Source organism: Pelodiscus sinensis, chromosome 31 (genome assembly GCF_052426305.1).
Source record: "Pelodiscus sinensis isolate ZL-2025 chromosome 31, ASM5242630v1, whole genome shotgun sequence".
Lineage (NCBI taxonomy): Eukaryota > Metazoa > Chordata > Testudines > Trionychidae > Pelodiscus > Pelodiscus sinensis.
The window spans coordinates 5,174,107-5,191,884 of record NC_143082.1 but is presented as its reverse complement, the minus strand read 5'-3'; the positions used below and the strand labels follow the sequence as shown (position 1 = coordinate 5,191,884).

The window sequence follows — 17,778 nt, the reverse complement described above, 5'->3', positions numbered from 1 at the left end:
CCAATGACCCATGAGATGCGTGCACAGTTGAACAGCCCTCCCTTCTATGTCCCAACAGAGCCAAAGGACTGGAATTCTCGTGACCAACTTCCCCACCCCAAATCCCCACATGGGCAGTGGGATGAGACGCTCTCAGCCCCTCGTTGAAATGAGCCAAATTCTGTTCATCAGGTTGCAAAGTCCAAACTAGCAAATGCAAATTGATGCAGCTACCACCAAACTACATGGTACAGCTAACCTGCCTCAGGTCTTTAATGTGGATTGAACCCATGCCACTTGGCATGGCATCCTGTCCCCTCCAGTGGCACCTCGCTCAGCTAAAGATTAACTGAGCATTAATGGAGCTGCTGAGCTGAACAGGCGACAGGCCCTGGGCTTTACCTGGCGATTGAGGAGACAGTGCACCAGGAAGATGAAGGCTCCCTGCAGGCTGTTGACAATGGTGAATAAATACGCCATGACCTTGCCAGGTAGGAGCCCAAAACTCCAAGTGCAGCCCAGGATGAAAAGCTGGGCAACTGCTTTAAATGTCAGCAACCTGGATTCAAGCAAATGAAGAGATCCCATTACAACCCTGTGCAAAGGGGTGGGCAGGCTTGAAGTAGCGAATGCCCTCCAGGTAGCCACTATTCAAAAAGTCTCCGATAGACACTGGTGGGAAATGCTTCTTGATGGGACCTGTTTGCAGAACAACTGTACAAATCAGGGTTTTATTTCTGATACCAGGCTCTTTAGTGTATTTACTCTCACACCCACTCGGTGAGGCCGGACAGAGTAGGGTGCTGGAACTATTTGCATAGGACAGACTGGCATGCTTGAACTATTTGCAGAGTGTAGGTATTGAGAGTCACTGAACCAAATTGTAACCCTGCGTCGGACAGAAACCTCCTTTCATGCTAGAGGGTGTGGCAGCAACCTTCTTGCACTGATGGTAAGAAAGTGATCTTCTCCCCATTTTCCAGCTGGAGAACCAGAGCATGGAGATACTACAGCTGCCTACACTGCAGAATTTTTGCACAAAAACTTGCAGTGTCCACACGTCAAGTGCGTTTTGCGCAAGAAAATTGACAGTGAATCGACAGAACAGGTTTTTTTTTTTTTTTTTTTGCGTCTATACTGCAAGCGCGTTCTTTTCGAACAGAGAGGTTTTCCCAGCCTTGCTATTCCTCATTCTATGAGGAAGAAACCTTTTTCAGAAAGAGCTCTTTTGCAAAAAGGCGTGTGTGGATGCGGAAGAGGGAGTTCTTTCGGAAGAAGAGGAAAGAGGAAAAAGCACAGGTACCCTGATGGCCATTCTGCCCATAGTAATAACAGCTTACATGAGAGAGGGCTTACATTTGGTCTGGACACTCTCTTTCAAAAAAGCAGATCACTTTTTTAATGCACTTTTGCAGTGTGGATGGTCACTTTCAGAAGAAGTTGTTTTGGAATAACCCTGATTCTTCATACAAGGTTTACCGGTTATTTCGGAAGAAGGGTTTTCTTCTGAAATAACCACGTCTAAATAGCATTATTTCGAAATACAGTATTTCAAAATAGCGCCCACCCGCAAATATGCAAACGAAGCACAGGATATTTAAATCTCAGCTTCATTTACAATTTTAAATGTCTGCATTTACATCCTTCTCTCGAAAGAGGGTACAAGTGTAGACGTACCCAAGGAGAGCTTTAAGGCCTGAGACAGGTTTTTGCTTGTCTCTGGCAGACTCCTGAAGTATTTTAACAGCTGGATCTCAGGTTAGATGTGTTCTGTGTGTTGGTGGTTTTTAAGCACTTGTTTGCCTAGTTTTTAAACCATATTTCAGATGCTTACCTTTATGATGTTAGGATGTTCTAATTGATTAGTTTAATATATCAACTAGGTTAAACTGTCTGACACATGTTATTTGGATGAGTGCCTGTCGTGAGGCATTTGCTGATGTCCATCTTTAAAAATATTTTAAACTGGTACAAATGGCCTTTTTGCTGTTACCAATCAGCAGTTTGCAACACTTGTGAAACCTGGTGTCATTTTTAACTTAAGATTTATGGTTTACTAGTCTGTGCTAACGTGTTGCGCATCTACTTCTACATCACCTGGAAGGTCTTGCTTAAGCAGTTAGCACAAGTGCTATTTTTATAGGTGTCAGCCTCCAGATTTTTTGCACTTTTGCTACTTTTTCCTTAGGCACTTGCCCTTTATCCTTATTCTGTAACAATTCATATTCCATGAGTATGTGCTCACTGCCTGGACTACAAAACAATGTGAGAGGAACTAGAGGAAGATTGACTTGGTCAGTGTTACACTGGTGATCAGAGACAGAGCAAGGCGCAGGGTGCTACAATGCTGGGTGCTATCCAGTATCTATCAATGAACTGAGGTCAAATTCGTAACTCTGCTGCAACCAGTGAAGTGAGACAAAGTCTGGATCTGCCTGGTATGGCTCTGCACAAAACTGGCTTTAGAGTCTGGGCCCATCAGTCTGCACTGCACTCTCCCATGCTACAGTATCAGGTACACAACAAACCGTTACATAGCTCAGCTGTTCTAGTCCATATCATGAGTCTGTGTAAGAACGAGGGAACCAAATCTTTAATGGCAAGCCATGGCTTCTCTCAAACGTAGAGTTCGCCTTGCAGGGCTGTTATTGTGGTGGTTTCCAATCAGTTTGTAAAGGAGATGAAGGTGTAGGTATTCCTCTTTCAATGAGGAATAACACGTTTTTGCGCAAGCGTTCTTGCACAAAAAAGTGTGTGTGGACAGGAAACAGGGTTTTTGCGCAAAAAGCAGCCTATCGAAACAAGCACAGGTGTCCTGGTGGCCATTCTGTGAATGGCAATCAAGGCTTTCTTACAGGAAAGCGTCCGTGCAGTCAGGACAATCTCTTGCGCAAAAGCGCATCGCTTTTCCACTGTGCTTTTGGAGTTTGGACACGCACTTGGGCAGGCAGTTTTTTCCGGAAAATCTCTTCCACAAGAAGCTTCTTGCGCAAGAAGCCTGCAGTGTAGACGTAGCCACCATAACTTGGCCAAGGTCACACAGGAAGTCTGTGCTAGGGCAAGAAGTTAAATGCACGTCTCCCCCAAAGCCCAGACTAGCAGCCTAAACCACTCTGATGTACATGTAGATGGTATCATGACCTTTCTTTCTCTGAGGAAGTGGGTTGTGCCCACGAAAGCTCATGATACCATTGCTACTCTCTACATGCTGAAAGACTATTAATTGTTTTTCAGGTATTTCTTTACTTTACTTGACAGAAGACCCATCCCCCCACAGAAGGCTAACTCGACCTCTTGACAGGGTTAGTGCTTTCATACCTTGTGTTTTTGACGGTAGACACATCCGAATTGAGGGAGCAGATTTTGTCTCTCAGGATCCAGAGGGTTGTGATAAAAAATGTACAATTAATCTGTGGAAACAACACAAGTTGAGTGGATCAGACCCCAGGTCCATCCGGTCCAGTATCTTACCTCTGTATCAGTACCAGATGCTCAGAGGAAGTGATAAAATCAGTCCCTTATAAGGTCTCCTTTTGGCCTTTGATAGATGCAGATTGGTTAAAACCCTGAAGAACGGGGTATTATGTCCCTTCCAGACCTTTTGTTAGTCCTGATAAAACAACTCTGGACATTATTCTGGCTCCCCACAGAAATGAAAAATAATGACTCACCAAAATAATAAGGCAGACTGGTCCAAGAAAACTCCACAGAAAGCCATTATCTGTTTCAAGCCAGCAACTAAAAGGTAAGATGACAAAAAGGTAACAGATTACTCCTGGCAATAAAAGAAAGTGAATTCTCCTCTTGGGGTTACCAGAGTTGCTATCTCGGAGAAATGGGAACAATAAAACTAAGGTCTTAATTCAGAAGAGCCCTGACACAGGTGCCTTTCGGAACTGGGGCCTGGGAGAGAGAAAATGAAATACTGGTTGCACCTCTATAAACTGGAACTCTCTGGGCCAGCAACATTCATGGTGTGGAAGAACCATAGGATCAGAGAGTCCTGGTGCATTGCAGGGGGTGAAGGGCCAGGAGTCCAGTGCACTGTGAAGAGTGGGAGGGAGGCAGGAGCCTGTTGCATAACCCAGTTGGGGATTCTGGGGGAGCTGGGAGACTGGCATGAGACCCAACTGGGCTGTCTGGGGCAGGAGTGAGGATTTTTAGAGTCTGGGGATAACAATTGCACTTTCTCAACAGCTTTATGGCCTGCACACCGGCGGCTAGACATGTAAAAGCAGAATACACTCGTATGTACACAAATAAGTTTGGTCTTCCCTGCAAGTCTGGCATCTCTTTTCTTGGGGAGGGTGAACGCTGCCTGCTTCCCTTTATGTCAGTCTCATAAACCTAGCTTAGAGAAACTAGTTTTGTAAGAACATAAGAACATCCACACTGGGTCGTACCATCTAGCCCAGTATCCTGTCTTTGGACAGTGGCCAATGCCAGATGCCGCAGGGGGAAGGAACAGAAAAGGACTCCTCAAGTGATCCATCCCCTGTCACCCATTCGTAGCTTCCAACGAATACAGGCTGGGTACATCATCCCTACCTATCTTGGCTAATAGCCATTGATGGACATTCCCTCCATGAATTTATCTGCAGAGTTTTTTAGCCTTGTTAAATTCTGGCCCTTCACAAAGTCCCCTGCAAGGAGTTCCACAGGTTGACTGGGTGTTGTGTAAAACATCTGAAGAGGCAGGTATCGCAGAATACATTTGCTCTCTGCAATTCATCAGATAAGTTGAGAGATACCTGCTCTCCCCCGGGGATGGATATTGCACTTACGGCTGGGAAGTTCTATAGCCTTTAGAATTTGCTGCAGCAGAAATAGCCACGATCAGAGCTGGGAATCCATAGCCGAATGGGTACATGTATCTCTTCTTGAACCGGCTGGCACTGGTGTAATTCACCACCTTCAGGTTCCTGACAGTGAGGAAGAGGTGCAGCCCCTCCAGGAACATCCAGGTGAAGCAGGCCAGGAAGAGGTAGTGTAGCAGGCCAGCAATGACCGCACAGCCCTGGAGGTGACAGAGAACTCAGCAACTCTGGCATGTAGCTCGTTATGGCAGTGAAAGCAACAGTTATTTGACGTGTCCTCAAGCTGGGGAGAAAATAGCACCCAAAAATTGTGAAATATTTAACAAACCCCTCTGCCATGTAGGACTACACCTGGCATACAGTGGCTGCTTTACTTCATCAAAGCAGTAGAGAGAGGAACTCAGATCATCCTGGTCCAAAAGCAGGTGCCCCTACTTCATGAGCTGAAAGAGAATCTCCATTAGAGGCTAATATTAGAGGCTATTGGCCCTTGTGAGACAAGCTGCTCCTGTGATAAAGCTGCTTCAGAAATCTGAGTTCAGTTCCCAGCCCTGCCACTGACTTCATGTGCGAGCAAGTCAATTCCTCTCCCTCCGCCTCAGATCCTCTTCCATAAAATGTGGATAAATAGAATTTTGTCATAGAACCACAGAGCTGGAAGAGACCTCAGGAGGTCATAAGGTCCAGCCCCCTGCCCAAGGCAGGACCAATCCCAACTAAATCAACCCAGCCAGGGCTTTGTCAAACCGAGACTTAAACACCTCTAGGGATGGAGACTCCACTACTTCCCTAGGGAACCCATTCCAGTGCTTCACCACTCTCCTAGTGAAATAGTTTTTCCTAATATCCATCCTGGACCTCTCCTACTGCAATTTGAGACCTTTGTTCCTTGTTCTGTCATCCATCCAGATAATTAATAAAGATTTTGAACAAAACTGGTCCCAGAACCGAACCTTGGGGCACTCCGCTAGAAACCAACTGCCATCCTGACATCGACCCACTGGGCCTGACCTTCCAGCCAGCTTTCTATCCATCTTACTGTCCATTTATCCAATCCACATTCCCTTGACTGGCTGGCAAGAATATTGTGTCAAAAGCTTTGCTAACGTCAAGGTATATCACATACACAGACTTTCCCACATCCACAGAGACAGTTACCTAATCATAGAAGCTAATCACACCGGCCAGGCAGAATTTGCCCTTCATGATTCCATGCTGACTATTCCTAATCACCTTCCTCTCTTCCAAGTGCTTCAAAATGGAATCCTTGAGGATCCCCTCTATGATTTTTCCAGGGACTGAAGTAAGACTATAGTTCCCTGGATCGCCCTTCTTCCCTTTCTTAAAGATGGACACTACATTTTTCTTTTTCCAATCATCTGGGCTCTCTCCTGATTGTCACAACTTTTCAAAGACAATGTCCAAAGGCTCCTCAATGACATTTGCCAACTCCCTCTGGGTATGTCTACACTACCCCGCTAGTTCGAACTAACGGGGTAATGTAGGCATACCGCACTTGCAAATGGAGCCCGGGATTTGAATTTCCTGGGCTTCATTTGCATAAGCGGGGAGCCGCCATTTTTAAAACCCCGCTGGTTTGAACCTCGTGAAATGAGGAGTAATGGTAGTTCGAACTAGGAAGCCTAGTTCGTGCCCCGTGTAGCCGCGCTGCACGGGGTTCGAACCAGCGGGGTTTTAAAAATGGCGGCTCCCCGCTTATGGAAATGAAGCCCGGGAAATTCAAATCCCGGGCTTCATTTGCAAGTGCGGTATGCCTACATTACCCTCCTAGTTCGAACTAGGAGGGTAGTGTAGACATACCCTCAGTACTCTCGGATGTATTAAGTCTGGACCAGTGGATTTATGTAAGTTTAGCTTTTTAAAATCGTTCCCAACCTGTTCTTTCCCCACCAAGGGCTGTCTACCTTTGTCCCATATTGCATCACTTAGCACATTAGTCTGGGAGCTGACCTCCATGAAGACAGAGTCAAAGAAAGCATTGAGTACTTCAGCTTTCCCCATATCATCTGTCACTAGGTTACCTCCTTCATCCAGTAGGGGCCGCACACCCTCTCTGATCACCTTCTTCTTGCTAACATGCCGGTAGAAACCTTTCTTGTTCCCCTTCATATCTCTTATGAGTCGCAATTGCACTTTTGCCCTCCTGATAACTCCTCTGCATTGTTGAGCTATATATTTATACCCCTCCCTAGTCATCGATCCAAGTTTCCACATTTTGTAAACTCCCTTTTTGTGCTTAAGTTCACCAAGGATTTCCCCTGTAAGCCAATCCAGTCTCCTATCATGTTTGCTTCTCTTGCTACGCATTAGAATGGTTTCTTTCTGTGCCTTCAATAAGGCTTCTTTAAAATACTGCCAGCTCTCCTGGGCTCCTTTCCCCTTCCTGTTAGCATCCCAGGGGATTCTGCCCATCATGTCTCTGAGGGAGTCAAAGTTTCCTTTTCTGAAGTCCAAGGTGTGTATTTTACTACCCTCTTTTCTTTCTTTGGTCAGGATCCTGAAATCTACCATCTCATGATCCATCTGATCCGGCGCCCTGTAGCAGGCACCAACCAGAACATCTCTGCTGTTGCTTACACCTCTAACCTTGACCCATAGACTCTCAACAGGCTTTTCTCCCTCTATATATTGAAGTTCTGAGCAATCATACTGCTCTCTTACATGCAATGCAACTCCACCTCCTTTTCTCCCCTGCTTGTTCTTACTGAACAGTTTATACCCTTCCATGACAGTGCTCCAGTCATGTGAGTCATCCCACCAAGTCTCTGTTATCCCAATCAAATCGTAGTTCTTGAACTGGACCAGGGCCTCCATTTCTTCCTGTTTGTTACCTAGACTTCTCGCATTGGTGTACAAATACCTCAGATAACCAGTTGATCACCCTACCCTCTCCATTCGAATCAGGGGTCCTCCTTTGTTGCTCATTCCTCTTTGCATTTCTTTCCAGTATCCGACTTCCTCACTCCTTTCAGGGTTTTGGTCACCAACCTCCAAGAAACCTAGTTTAAAGCTCTCCTTGCTAGGTTTGCAAGCCTGCCTGCAAAGATGCTCTTTCCTCTCTTTGTTAGGTGGATTCCATCTCTTCCTAACAATCCTTGTGCCCGGAACAGAGTCCCGTGCTTGAAGAAACCAAAGCTCTCTCTGTGACACCACCTGCGCAATCATGCTGTCCCCCATGGTTTATCTCAAGCTGCTTAGACCATGAGCTCTTTAGGGCACCAACTTTCTCTTGCTATAGATGCAGTGCCCAGCACAGTGGTGCCTGGACCTCAGTTGAGTCCAGTCAGCAACTATTATAACTCAAATAAATGCTTAGAATAGTTGTTTCAGGGGGGTAGCCAAGTTAGTCTGGACAGGATAAACTCAAAAAACAACAAATGGTCTGGTAGCCCTTTATAGACCAACAAAACATGGAGATGGTATCATGAGCTTTCATGGGCACAGCCCACTTCTTCAGATGTCTGGAGTCATATCTGAAGAAACTCCAGACATCTGAAGAAGTGGGCTGTGCCCACAAAAGTTTAAGTTTATTGTTTGTTTAAAAATTGTGGCAATTCTGACCCCACCCAGCAGAGGGCAGGGGTGTTGCACACACGTTGGATACTGAATTACAATATTTGCTCTGGCCAGGACTCTGGGTGAGGAGTGTTTGAAGTAAACCAGGGACACACTGGTTTCAGCATATGCACTGTCCTCCCCCCGAGAGTCAGCACCCATTGACGGCTGTGTGGATTCCACCGGTGGGCCAAAGGCACTTTTCCACAGTGGGAAATGAGCATCCGCCCAAAAGTGCAGCTTCAGCTGTTTGTGGTTGTGGAGCTGATTTCTAGTCCAGGGTCCCTCTTATGGCCGGGGAGCTGAAGCCCAGAGATACTGAAACTCTGGAGCCAGACTCTGATTTCACTGATGCTGGTGTAAACCTGGGGTATCTCCACGGAGGCCGGTGGTGTCAAGCTAGCAGAAGGAAGATCTGAATCTGCACCATTTCATTTGTGCTGGACACAATACTACCAGGCATGTGAAGGCTCCCAGGGGCAAAACCAACGCCCCTGATTTAGGACTGGTGCATCGCACGTGCCTTGGCTCACAGTCTGAATGCCCTGCCCGCACCAGCAGTTCTGTGTGCGCCTCCATCCCTCCAGCAAACTCCCTGCGCCATCCGTCCACGCTCCTCTCCTGATCCCTGCAAGACCCCACCTGCCCGGCCTCATGCCTGGCTCCGTTTTCCACTCCTGGCTGTCACCTGAGTCTCTACCCTTGTCTGGAGATGCTGAGTTTTTATTTTCCCAGGAGAGCTAGACCCCTGCTCTGTCCCAGGCCCTGCCCCTACTCCACCCCTGCCACAAAAGGCTCCACCTCTTCCTGTCCCTCCCTCCCAAGAGCCTCTGGCCTGCCACTGGACAGCTGATCTGGCAGGCAGGCAGGTCAGTAGCCTCCCCAGGAACTGAAATTGGGGGGGGGGGTGTTCAAATATACAAGGGGGGTATCAGGGCCAATGAGGGATGAGACTGTGAGGGTGAAGGTGGGCTGTACGGCACCATAGTTCACAAAACTGAGGGGATGTTGCAGAAATTCAGAGGGGGGTATACCCCCTCATGGGGGGTTTAGGGAAACCCCTGAGATGTCAATCTGTGGAGCCTGTCGGTGGGTGTTGAGCACCCACTATGGTTTTTTCCCTGGGTATTCCAGCCCCAGAGCACCAAGGGTGCTGTTTTGGGAGAGCAGGGCGGAGGGAGTAGCCGTGTGCACCAGGATGCGTCTTGTTTTTCTTCCCATTCCTCTGACAATAGGGACTGAGGGAAAACTACTTGGATGCCATAAATTACTCCTCTGCCCCTCCCTTCCCCAGCCAGGAGTCCCGCCCACTCTTCCGAAACAGCCCCCTTGAAGAGCACCCACGGAGCTGGCACCGATTCCATTGTCCCTTATTTGCTGTCCTGCCCACAACCCCTGTCATCTCTTGGGAAGGTCTGTCTGGTTCTCCAAGCTCCCTCTTGTGTGTGTCATGAGCCAGACACGAGAAGTTATTCTTCCGCTCTACTCTGCGCTGGTTAGGCCTCAGTTGGAGTATTGTGTCCAGTTCTGGGCACCGCATTTCAAGAAAGATGTGGAGAAATTGGAGAGGGTCCAGAGAAGAGCAACAAGAATGATTAAAGGTCTAGAGAACATGACCTATGAGGGAAGGCTGAAAGAACTGGGTTTCTTTAGTTTAGAAAAGAGAAGACTGGGGGGGGGGGGGACGAATCTAAAAGGGTGTCATAAGGAGGAGGGAGAAAACTTGTTCATCTTGGCCTCTGGGGATAGAACAAGAAGCAATGGGCTTAAACTGCAGCAAGGGAGGTTTAGGTTGGACATTAGGAAAAAGTTCCTAACTGTCAGGGTGGTCAAACACTGGAATAAATTGCCCAGGGAGGTTGTGGAATCCCCATCTCTGGAGATATTTAAGAGGAGGTTAGAGAAATGTCTATCAGGGATGGTCTAGACAGTGTTTGGTCCTGCCATGAGGGCAGGGGACTGGACTCGAGGTCCCTCCCAGTCCTAGTGATCTATGATTCTATGAATCTCTTCCCCCTGCCTTCCAAGGAAGGGGCTTCATGTGCATCCCATTCCCCCTCGTTATTTCATTACAGTCGCACCCCAGGGCCCCAAACAAGTTCCAGGAGCCCTGGGGCTCAGCACTGTACAACCACACAGCCGGGGATGGGAGGGGGCGTTACGCTGTATCTGGGAACATGAGCCCCTCAGGCAGCAGCTCAGGCCAGCTGCTCAGGTACCATTCCGTGAGGTACCCACCCCCCAGGTGAGAGTTCTGCACCAAAGAACTTACAATCTAAACAGGCAAGACAGAGAAAAGTGGGGGAGGTGCATTTGCGATGATTTTCCAACCTTATCCTTGGCTTTGTCCATCCCGGTGAGGAAGAGCAGGTCGGCCAGGAAGAGGCAGAGGCAGAGCTGCAGGTGGAGGGAGGTGCTGACGTTCCAGAGGGAGCGGCACAGGAGGAAGGTGAGGATGGCAAGGAAGAGGCACAGCAGGGAGATGGACAGGCCCACGTGGGTGATGATGCTCAGGACAACGTCATTCTGCAAAAGGAAAAATTAAAGCCAGAGAAAATCTTGCAAATTGCGCTGTAGGAACAGGCTCTCTGAAATACCCGGATAGTTTCCCATGGCAATTGGAGCTCCAGCTCCATTGGTGGGGATCCCCTCCATGCCCTGCCCCTCCCACTAGAAAACACAGAGGCACAAACAGCGCAGGTCTGGAGTTTGCAGCCCCAGACAATTACGTGGTTCTCTGGATTTAATAGTGACTGCGAACAGATTGGATCAAATATTGGGTTGCACAGGATATAAGCCAGTCTGTAGGACGTCTAACAGGCCGGTAAAGTGCAGGGGATCATGACTAGCGGCTGGCTCCAGCCATTGGAACAATTCACAGCACGAGACACCGCTCCTTTCCTTTCTGTGCTACAGGCCTTCAGCTTGGGTGTCCAAGGGCTTGGGTGCTCTCTTGAAATTCCCTGCGGGTTTTTGTCTGGGCGAATGCAACCCCAGATTTCTGCATGTGGACCAGGAGCTTTGGCAGATGCTTGAAATACCTGGTTGGCATTCCTGCCCATCAGGATGGAAAAGATGGACATGTGGTTACAGGTGCAGGTGGTATGTGTGCTGTTTGTAGTGAGCAGCTCACAGCCCTCTTCGGACCAGTTGCCGTGGTTGCCAGCGACATCCCAGAAAACACAAATGCTCTTCTCTTCCTTATTCATTCTCTGAAAACAGAAATTGCAGCAACAATGTCAGCACCACACACTAGTTTAGCTCATGCTCACGGAGCAATGGTTTCAAGTTGTGGTGGGAGAGGTCCAGTTTGGATATTAGGAAAAACTATTTCACTAGGAATGTGGGGAAGCACTGGGCTGGGTTCCCTAGGGAAGTAGTGGAGTCTCCATCCCTAGAAGTGTTTAAGTCTCGGCTTTACAAAGCCCTGGCCGGGTTGATTTAGTTGGGGTTGGTCCTTCCTTGGGCAGGGGGCTGGAGTTGATGACTCCTGAGGTCTCTTCCAGCTCTGTGGTTCTATGATTCTATGATCCAGAGTTTGACAGACAGGTTGGGACCAGTGTGGCCTTTACTTTTGTATGTCCGGGGCAGAATGAATTTTATGTCACCTATAGGGAGATATGTCACCTCAGTATTGGGGCACATAACAAAAATCTGTCTGCACATGGACAGTTTGGGGGGGGGGGGGGCTGAGAGATTTGAACTGAAAGGAGGCTCAGGCTGAAGGTGCAGGGTGGGGCTGGAGATGAGGGGTTTTGAGTATAGGTTCCCCCAGGAGAGAGGGCTCTCCCCAGTCCTCTACCTCCACAGCAGCTCTGGGCTTGGTGCAAGGTTCCTCTCTGCAGGCCGGGGCAGCTCCAGTGAGGCTGGGTTGGACTGGGGGAGGGGCGCTGCTCTCCAATTTATGGCAAGTCCACGCTGCTGGGGATGGCGAGGGGAGAACTTGGAGAAGGGCCTCTCCCGTACACGGCATCTCTGAGCTCCTGGATGGGGCTTATTAGGCAGCTGCGCGGCTGCACAGCTTAGAGGTGCTTTTGTTTGGGACTCAGGGACTGGAGTCTCTGCCTGGCTCTGACCTGATGCACAAACTTTTGAGACTCTTCTGTGCCTCTGTTTCCCTTCCCACCCTCTCTCTCATATATTTAGACCAAGCTCTTTTGGGTTGGGGTCCATGTCTTAGTTTGTGCAGTGCCTGGTTGAATGGGACCCTCCTCTCAGTGGGCCTCCACATGCCTGCATGTGATGAGATGGAGGAGAGGGAACCAGGGGAAGGAGTTAAATCATAGGGGATCTGTGGGCAGGAAGATCATTTTTGCAGGACTGAAGGGGACTTTACAGATCCAGGGGACCCAGAGAGGAGGCTGCAGTAGAAAGGTGGAAGATAACCCAGGCCACAGCGAGGGCAAAGAAGAAAACCTAGATTTTGGGGGCAGAAGCAGCATTCAGATTTGGATTCCTCGTGGGGTAGGGGAGGAGGTGGAAGGAGCTGAAGAGGCCCCTCTGCAGTGAGGCTACCTGGAAGAAGATGGCAGTGTTAACAGAGGTAAGAAAGAGGTGAGTGGCAGGGAAAAAAGAGGGCCAAGACAGGCCCCACTTCTGTTTCAAGCAGGGATGTGGCTGCCTTTCGGGGGCAACTGGTGAGGGAGAATTTGGGAGGGCCACCCACCGGACGGCCACCCACCCCCCAGCCTGAAGAAGGGCAGTGACAAACCCTGTCTACCCCAGGCTCCCTTCCCTCCCGTGCTCCCCACCTTTGCTCCCCACCTCTTCCCCACACCTCCTCTGAGCAATGTGCTGGGAGAGCAGAAGGAGCTGGGGCTTCTCCCACTGCTTTTGGTGAGTGGGGGTGGGGCAGGCCACTGCTGTGAGCTCCAGGCCCACTCACTAGTTCTCCCAGCTGCTGTCTAGCCTCTTTCTCCTCCTGCCCCTGGGGGCGTGTGACCCCTTGTGCCCCCCAACATATCACCCCAGCTGCCCGTCACCTGTTTATGCTCCAAGGTGAAGTTGAAAGGTCTGGAGAGGTTTCTGCGTTCCCCAACGGTCACACTCACTACGTTGGAATTCAGGGTAACTTCGTCCAGTCTGTCAGCACCTGTCAGGCTTTGATCGCTGACGCTGTCCTTTAGGACGGACTCCAGCTGGTCGTACACTATGAAGACGACGGCTCCAGTGCCTGCAGGAGCAAAGGAACAAGAGGTGATTTCTGAACAGCCTGGCTACATCTACACTGTCAGGAGTTTGAAGAAGAGGAAATGCAAATGAAGTGCTCATTAGCATTTCTCATCCTCTCATTTGCATAGTCTCTTCCGATCCTTTTTGCGAAACAGGTTTTTGTGGAAAAAAATGCCATGTAGACAGGGCCATTTTGCGCCAAAAAAACCCCTTTTCCACAAGATCCTGTAAACATGAGTTTTTGAGGAATAAGTCCCAGAAAATCCATCCCCATTTTGGTCGGAGGGAACTCCCCAGCCCTGATGTGCCCTCTTCATGGGGAAGCCACAAAGCCTGTGTTTAACCTGTGCCAGGGAAGCCCGCTGGCAGGGCAGGAAAGGGGGCAGTTGCCCCTGGGCTGGGCAATACAGAAGGGCTTGGGGCTTCCAAATGCTGCTGGAGCGATGGCGGCAGGACCCCAGGACTATTTAAATCCCCACCATCACGCTGTGCGGTGCACTCCGGGCGGTTCTGAGGGCTGCTGGGTGGGAGGGGGTTCTGGTGCATCCTAGGGAAAGCTGAGGGTTGCCTCCCACCCCACTCCTTACACCTAAGGCCCCGTTCCTCCCAGGGGCATGGATCTGGGCCCTCTCCCATCTTGCCCAGGGGCTGAGCAAGTCTGTCATCCCCCTTGGTGCCAGGAATGAGTCCCAGCACCTCTGGGCCTGCTGCACCAGTTATATAAGTGAGCCCTGGTACTTCTTATATTACACACTAAGCCCTGCCCAAGAGGCTGGTGTAAAGCCACCCAAAGCAGGCCCGTGTGCAGGAATTTCTGTGAGTGGTTTTTGTAAAATGTGGACCCCACCCCCTATGGTCCCAGATGGCCGGGGAAAGCTGGGGCTGATTTCCCACCCTTGTCTTTGCTCCTGAGGGAGAGTGGGAAAAACGGCCCCAGCCTTCCCTTGGCTGGCTGAAGCATTTTCCAATGAAGAGGAGGGCAGCGAGGACCAGGACTATGGGCCACTCCTGCCTTCTCCTGGCTAGCCAGAATCAGTCCCATGGAGGATCATGGGAGGCGTTTTCACACCCTTCACACACACCCTGCATAGGGGCCTGCAAGGTCCCCTGGGGAGTCTGTTGACCCTCTGCAGCCCTGGAAGATCTGGTCTCCCAGCTGGTTCTGAGGACGCTGCTGGAGTGCTCTGATCCCCTCTCTTGCCCATCCAGAAGGCTTCTAGTTGGTACCTGAGCCATCAGAGCCGACGACCGTAGTGCAGTCAATGGCCATCAATTCGTTTTTTGCATTCAGTGAGATTCTCTCCCCTTGACTGCGGCAGTTATCCTTAACGGCCTTGGCTGCGATGGCTGGGACAGAAGGACAAGTTCTTCACTGAGGTGCTTTGAAAACAACCCCCCCCCCCACGTTAGCACAGTGCCAAGTCTCCCCCAAGGAGACACGCCACGGACACCAACGGAGCGACGCTGCAGTGAAAGCAGGAGAGGCAAGAAAAGAAGCAGGAGTCTGGACTATTCTCGTGTTCTTTGTACAGCACAATGACTCACAGTCACTGCCATAATCCTACTCCTTGCTGAGATCAGAGTCCCCTTGTGCTGGGCCCCAGAGGCACATGCAGCAAAAGACTGCGCCTGCCCCCAGCAGCACAAAGGGCTCATGCCCCCATTTCACAGACAGCAAAACATAAGCTCCAAGCGAGCAGGTAGGCAGAAACAGCCTGGACCCGGATCCCTTACGCTTCAAGCCAGCGCCCAGGCACCCTGCACCACAGAGATTAGCGAAGGTGATGCTCAGAGCTGTGCAGGGGGCGAGGGTTCCTTTTTCTTACTTATCGCCTCGTTTTTGTTGGGCTCTAACTGGTTCGTGGGACTTGCCAGAGCAGCTTGAAAGGCGACCGATTCCACGCTCTTCAGAAAAACAGTGGCAGCCAAGACCTTCTCCTTGGGTGACAACTCATTAATGTTCCCAACAAATGATTCGAAAGAGGCAGTGGCTTTCTGGGATGCAAAAAGAAGACACCCTGTGTCAAGCTGAGAAAACTACAAAACATATGTAACCTCCCTGATAATGCCATCCTTGCTGCCATGGATGTAGAAGCTCTCTACACCAACATCCCACATGAAGATGGATTACAAGCAATTAGAAACACTATCCCAGAGAATACCACTGCCAATCTGGTAGCAGATCTGTGTAACTTTGATCTCACACACAATTATTTCCAATTTGGGAACAACTTATACCTCCAGATCAGCGGCACAGCCATGGGTACCCGCATGGCCCCACAGTACACTAACATCTTTATGGCTGACTTAGAACAACGTTTCCTCAGATCCCATCGCCTTTAACTCCTCCTCTACTTACGCTACATCAATGACATCTTTCTGATCTGGACACATGGCCAAGAAACACTGGATGCATTCCACAGAGACTTTAACAACCTACACCCCACCATCAATCTCAGCCTGGACCATTCTACACGAGAGATCCATTTCCTGGACATCACAGTACAAATCACCAATGGTAAATTAGACATCACTCTCTACAGAAAACCCACTGACTCCTACAGTTACCTACATGCCTCCAGCTCCCATCCAGGACACACCATACGATCCATCGTCTATAGCCAAGCCCTCCGATAAAATCGCATCTGCTCTAATCCCGCTGACAGAGACCAGAAACTTCAGGATCTCTACCAAGCATTTTTAAACCACAATTACCACCCGGAGAAATAAAAAAAACAAATTGAAAGAGCCAGACGAATACCCAGAAACCATCTACTTCAAGACAGACACAGGAAAACCAACAATAGAACACCACTTGTCATCACCTATAGCCCCCAACTTAAACCCATCCAATGCATTATCAATAAACTACAGCCTATACTGGAACAGGATACTAAATGCTGAGAGGCTCTGGGAGACAGACCCATAGTCTCTTAGGGTATGTCTACACTACCCTCCTAGTTCGAATTAGGAGGGTAATGTAGGCATACCGCACTTGCAAATGAAGCCCGGGATTTGAATTTCCCAGGCTTCATTTGCATAAGCGGGGCGCCGCTATTTTTAAAACCCCGCTGGTTCGAACCCCGTGCAGCGCGGCTACACGGGGCACAAACTAGGTAGTTCGAACTAGGCTTCCTAGTTCGAACTACCGTTACTCCTCATTCCACGATGTGTCTAATTTGCATCCCTGTTACGGAAAAGGGATGCAATCTAGACACAGCCTGCATGTATGGGTCTAAACAAAGACTAATTATCTCACCCATTACAAAAATAGCTTTCCCAATTATCACACCTAAAGTCATTACCTCACAAAACTTCCCCTATTATCACCCCTATGTCATTACTTCACAGACACTAACCTTCCCTCCTCACCCCCACTTTGTTCTAAAATTTGATTTGTCGATTTCACATGAGTTCATTTTTTGGATTGTATCCATTGGTATATACGGTTGTGCCAATTTTCTTCCACATATTGATCTGAGGAAGTGGGTCTGGCCCATGAAAGCTCATCATCTAATAAACCATCTTGTTAGTCTTTAAAGTGCTACATAGTTCTGTCTTTTGTGTCAAGCAAGGGCTGTCAAACAGCAGCCTCCTGGCTAACAGAGAGATGGTCCCATGGATCCATAAGAAGACAGGAAGAAGGTAAGAATGGCCAGACTGGGTTAGATGAAAACTCCATCTAGCCCTGTATCCTGTCTTCTGACGGGTCAATGCCAGGTGCCCCTGTAGCTCATTCCCAGCTTCTGACAAACAGAGCATTGGGACACCACTCCTGCCCATCCTGGCTAATAACCATTGATGGACCCGTCCTCCACAAATCTATCTAGCTCTTTTTCAAACTCTATTATAGTCTTGGGCTTCACAACATCCTCTGGCAAGAAGTTCCACAGATTGACACTGCGCTGTGTGAAGAAAAACTTCCATTTGTTTGTTTTAAATTTGTTACTTATTCGTTTCATTTGGTGACCCCTAGTTCTTGGGAACCTCCCAACACTATCACAGAACATCCCAGGGCAGGAACAACTGCATACATGGATGGGTGATGGTAGGCAGGTCCCAGGGCCCTCCAAGCACTTATTATCTGGCTCTGCACTCCACATAGCTCCCACGCTGCCCACCCAGGTACCAGAGACTGCCTCGTTCCCTTCATCCCAAGACATTCACCACCAGCTCTCAGCTGGCAGCTGTAATCCCACTCGCTGTTGGCTTCAGTTGATTCCTCTAGAGCAGA

The 17,778-nt window shown here is 49.2% G+C and overlaps 1 protein-coding gene across 4 annotated transcripts in view; it reads right to left on the bottom strand.

Moving 5' to 3' along the window:
• LOC102463522 (adhesion G protein-coupled receptor E3-like) overlaps nt 1-17,778 on the bottom strand; it is a 61,858-nt gene that overhangs the window by 4,020 nt on the left and 40,060 nt on the right. For all 4 annotated transcript variants that reach the window (XM_089774840.1, XM_089774839.1, XM_075902272.2 and 1 more), the window contains 9 exons: nt 15,371-15,539; nt 14,772-14,891; nt 13,355-13,545; nt 11,414-11,584; nt 10,704-10,898; nt 4,764-4,996; nt 3,651-3,717; nt 3,298-3,389; nt 382-538 (listed from right to left, as the gene is read on the bottom strand). In XM_089774840.1, the coding sequence (XP_089630966.1) occupies nt 382-538; nt 3,298-3,389; nt 3,651-3,717; nt 4,764-4,996; nt 10,704-10,898; nt 11,414-11,584; nt 13,355-13,545; nt 14,772-14,891; nt 15,371-15,539 (1,395 nt within the window). The remainder of the gene's footprint in view (nt 1-381; nt 539-3,297; nt 3,390-3,650; nt 3,718-4,763; nt 4,997-10,703; nt 10,899-11,413; nt 11,585-13,354; nt 13,546-14,771; nt 14,892-15,370; nt 15,540-17,778) is intronic.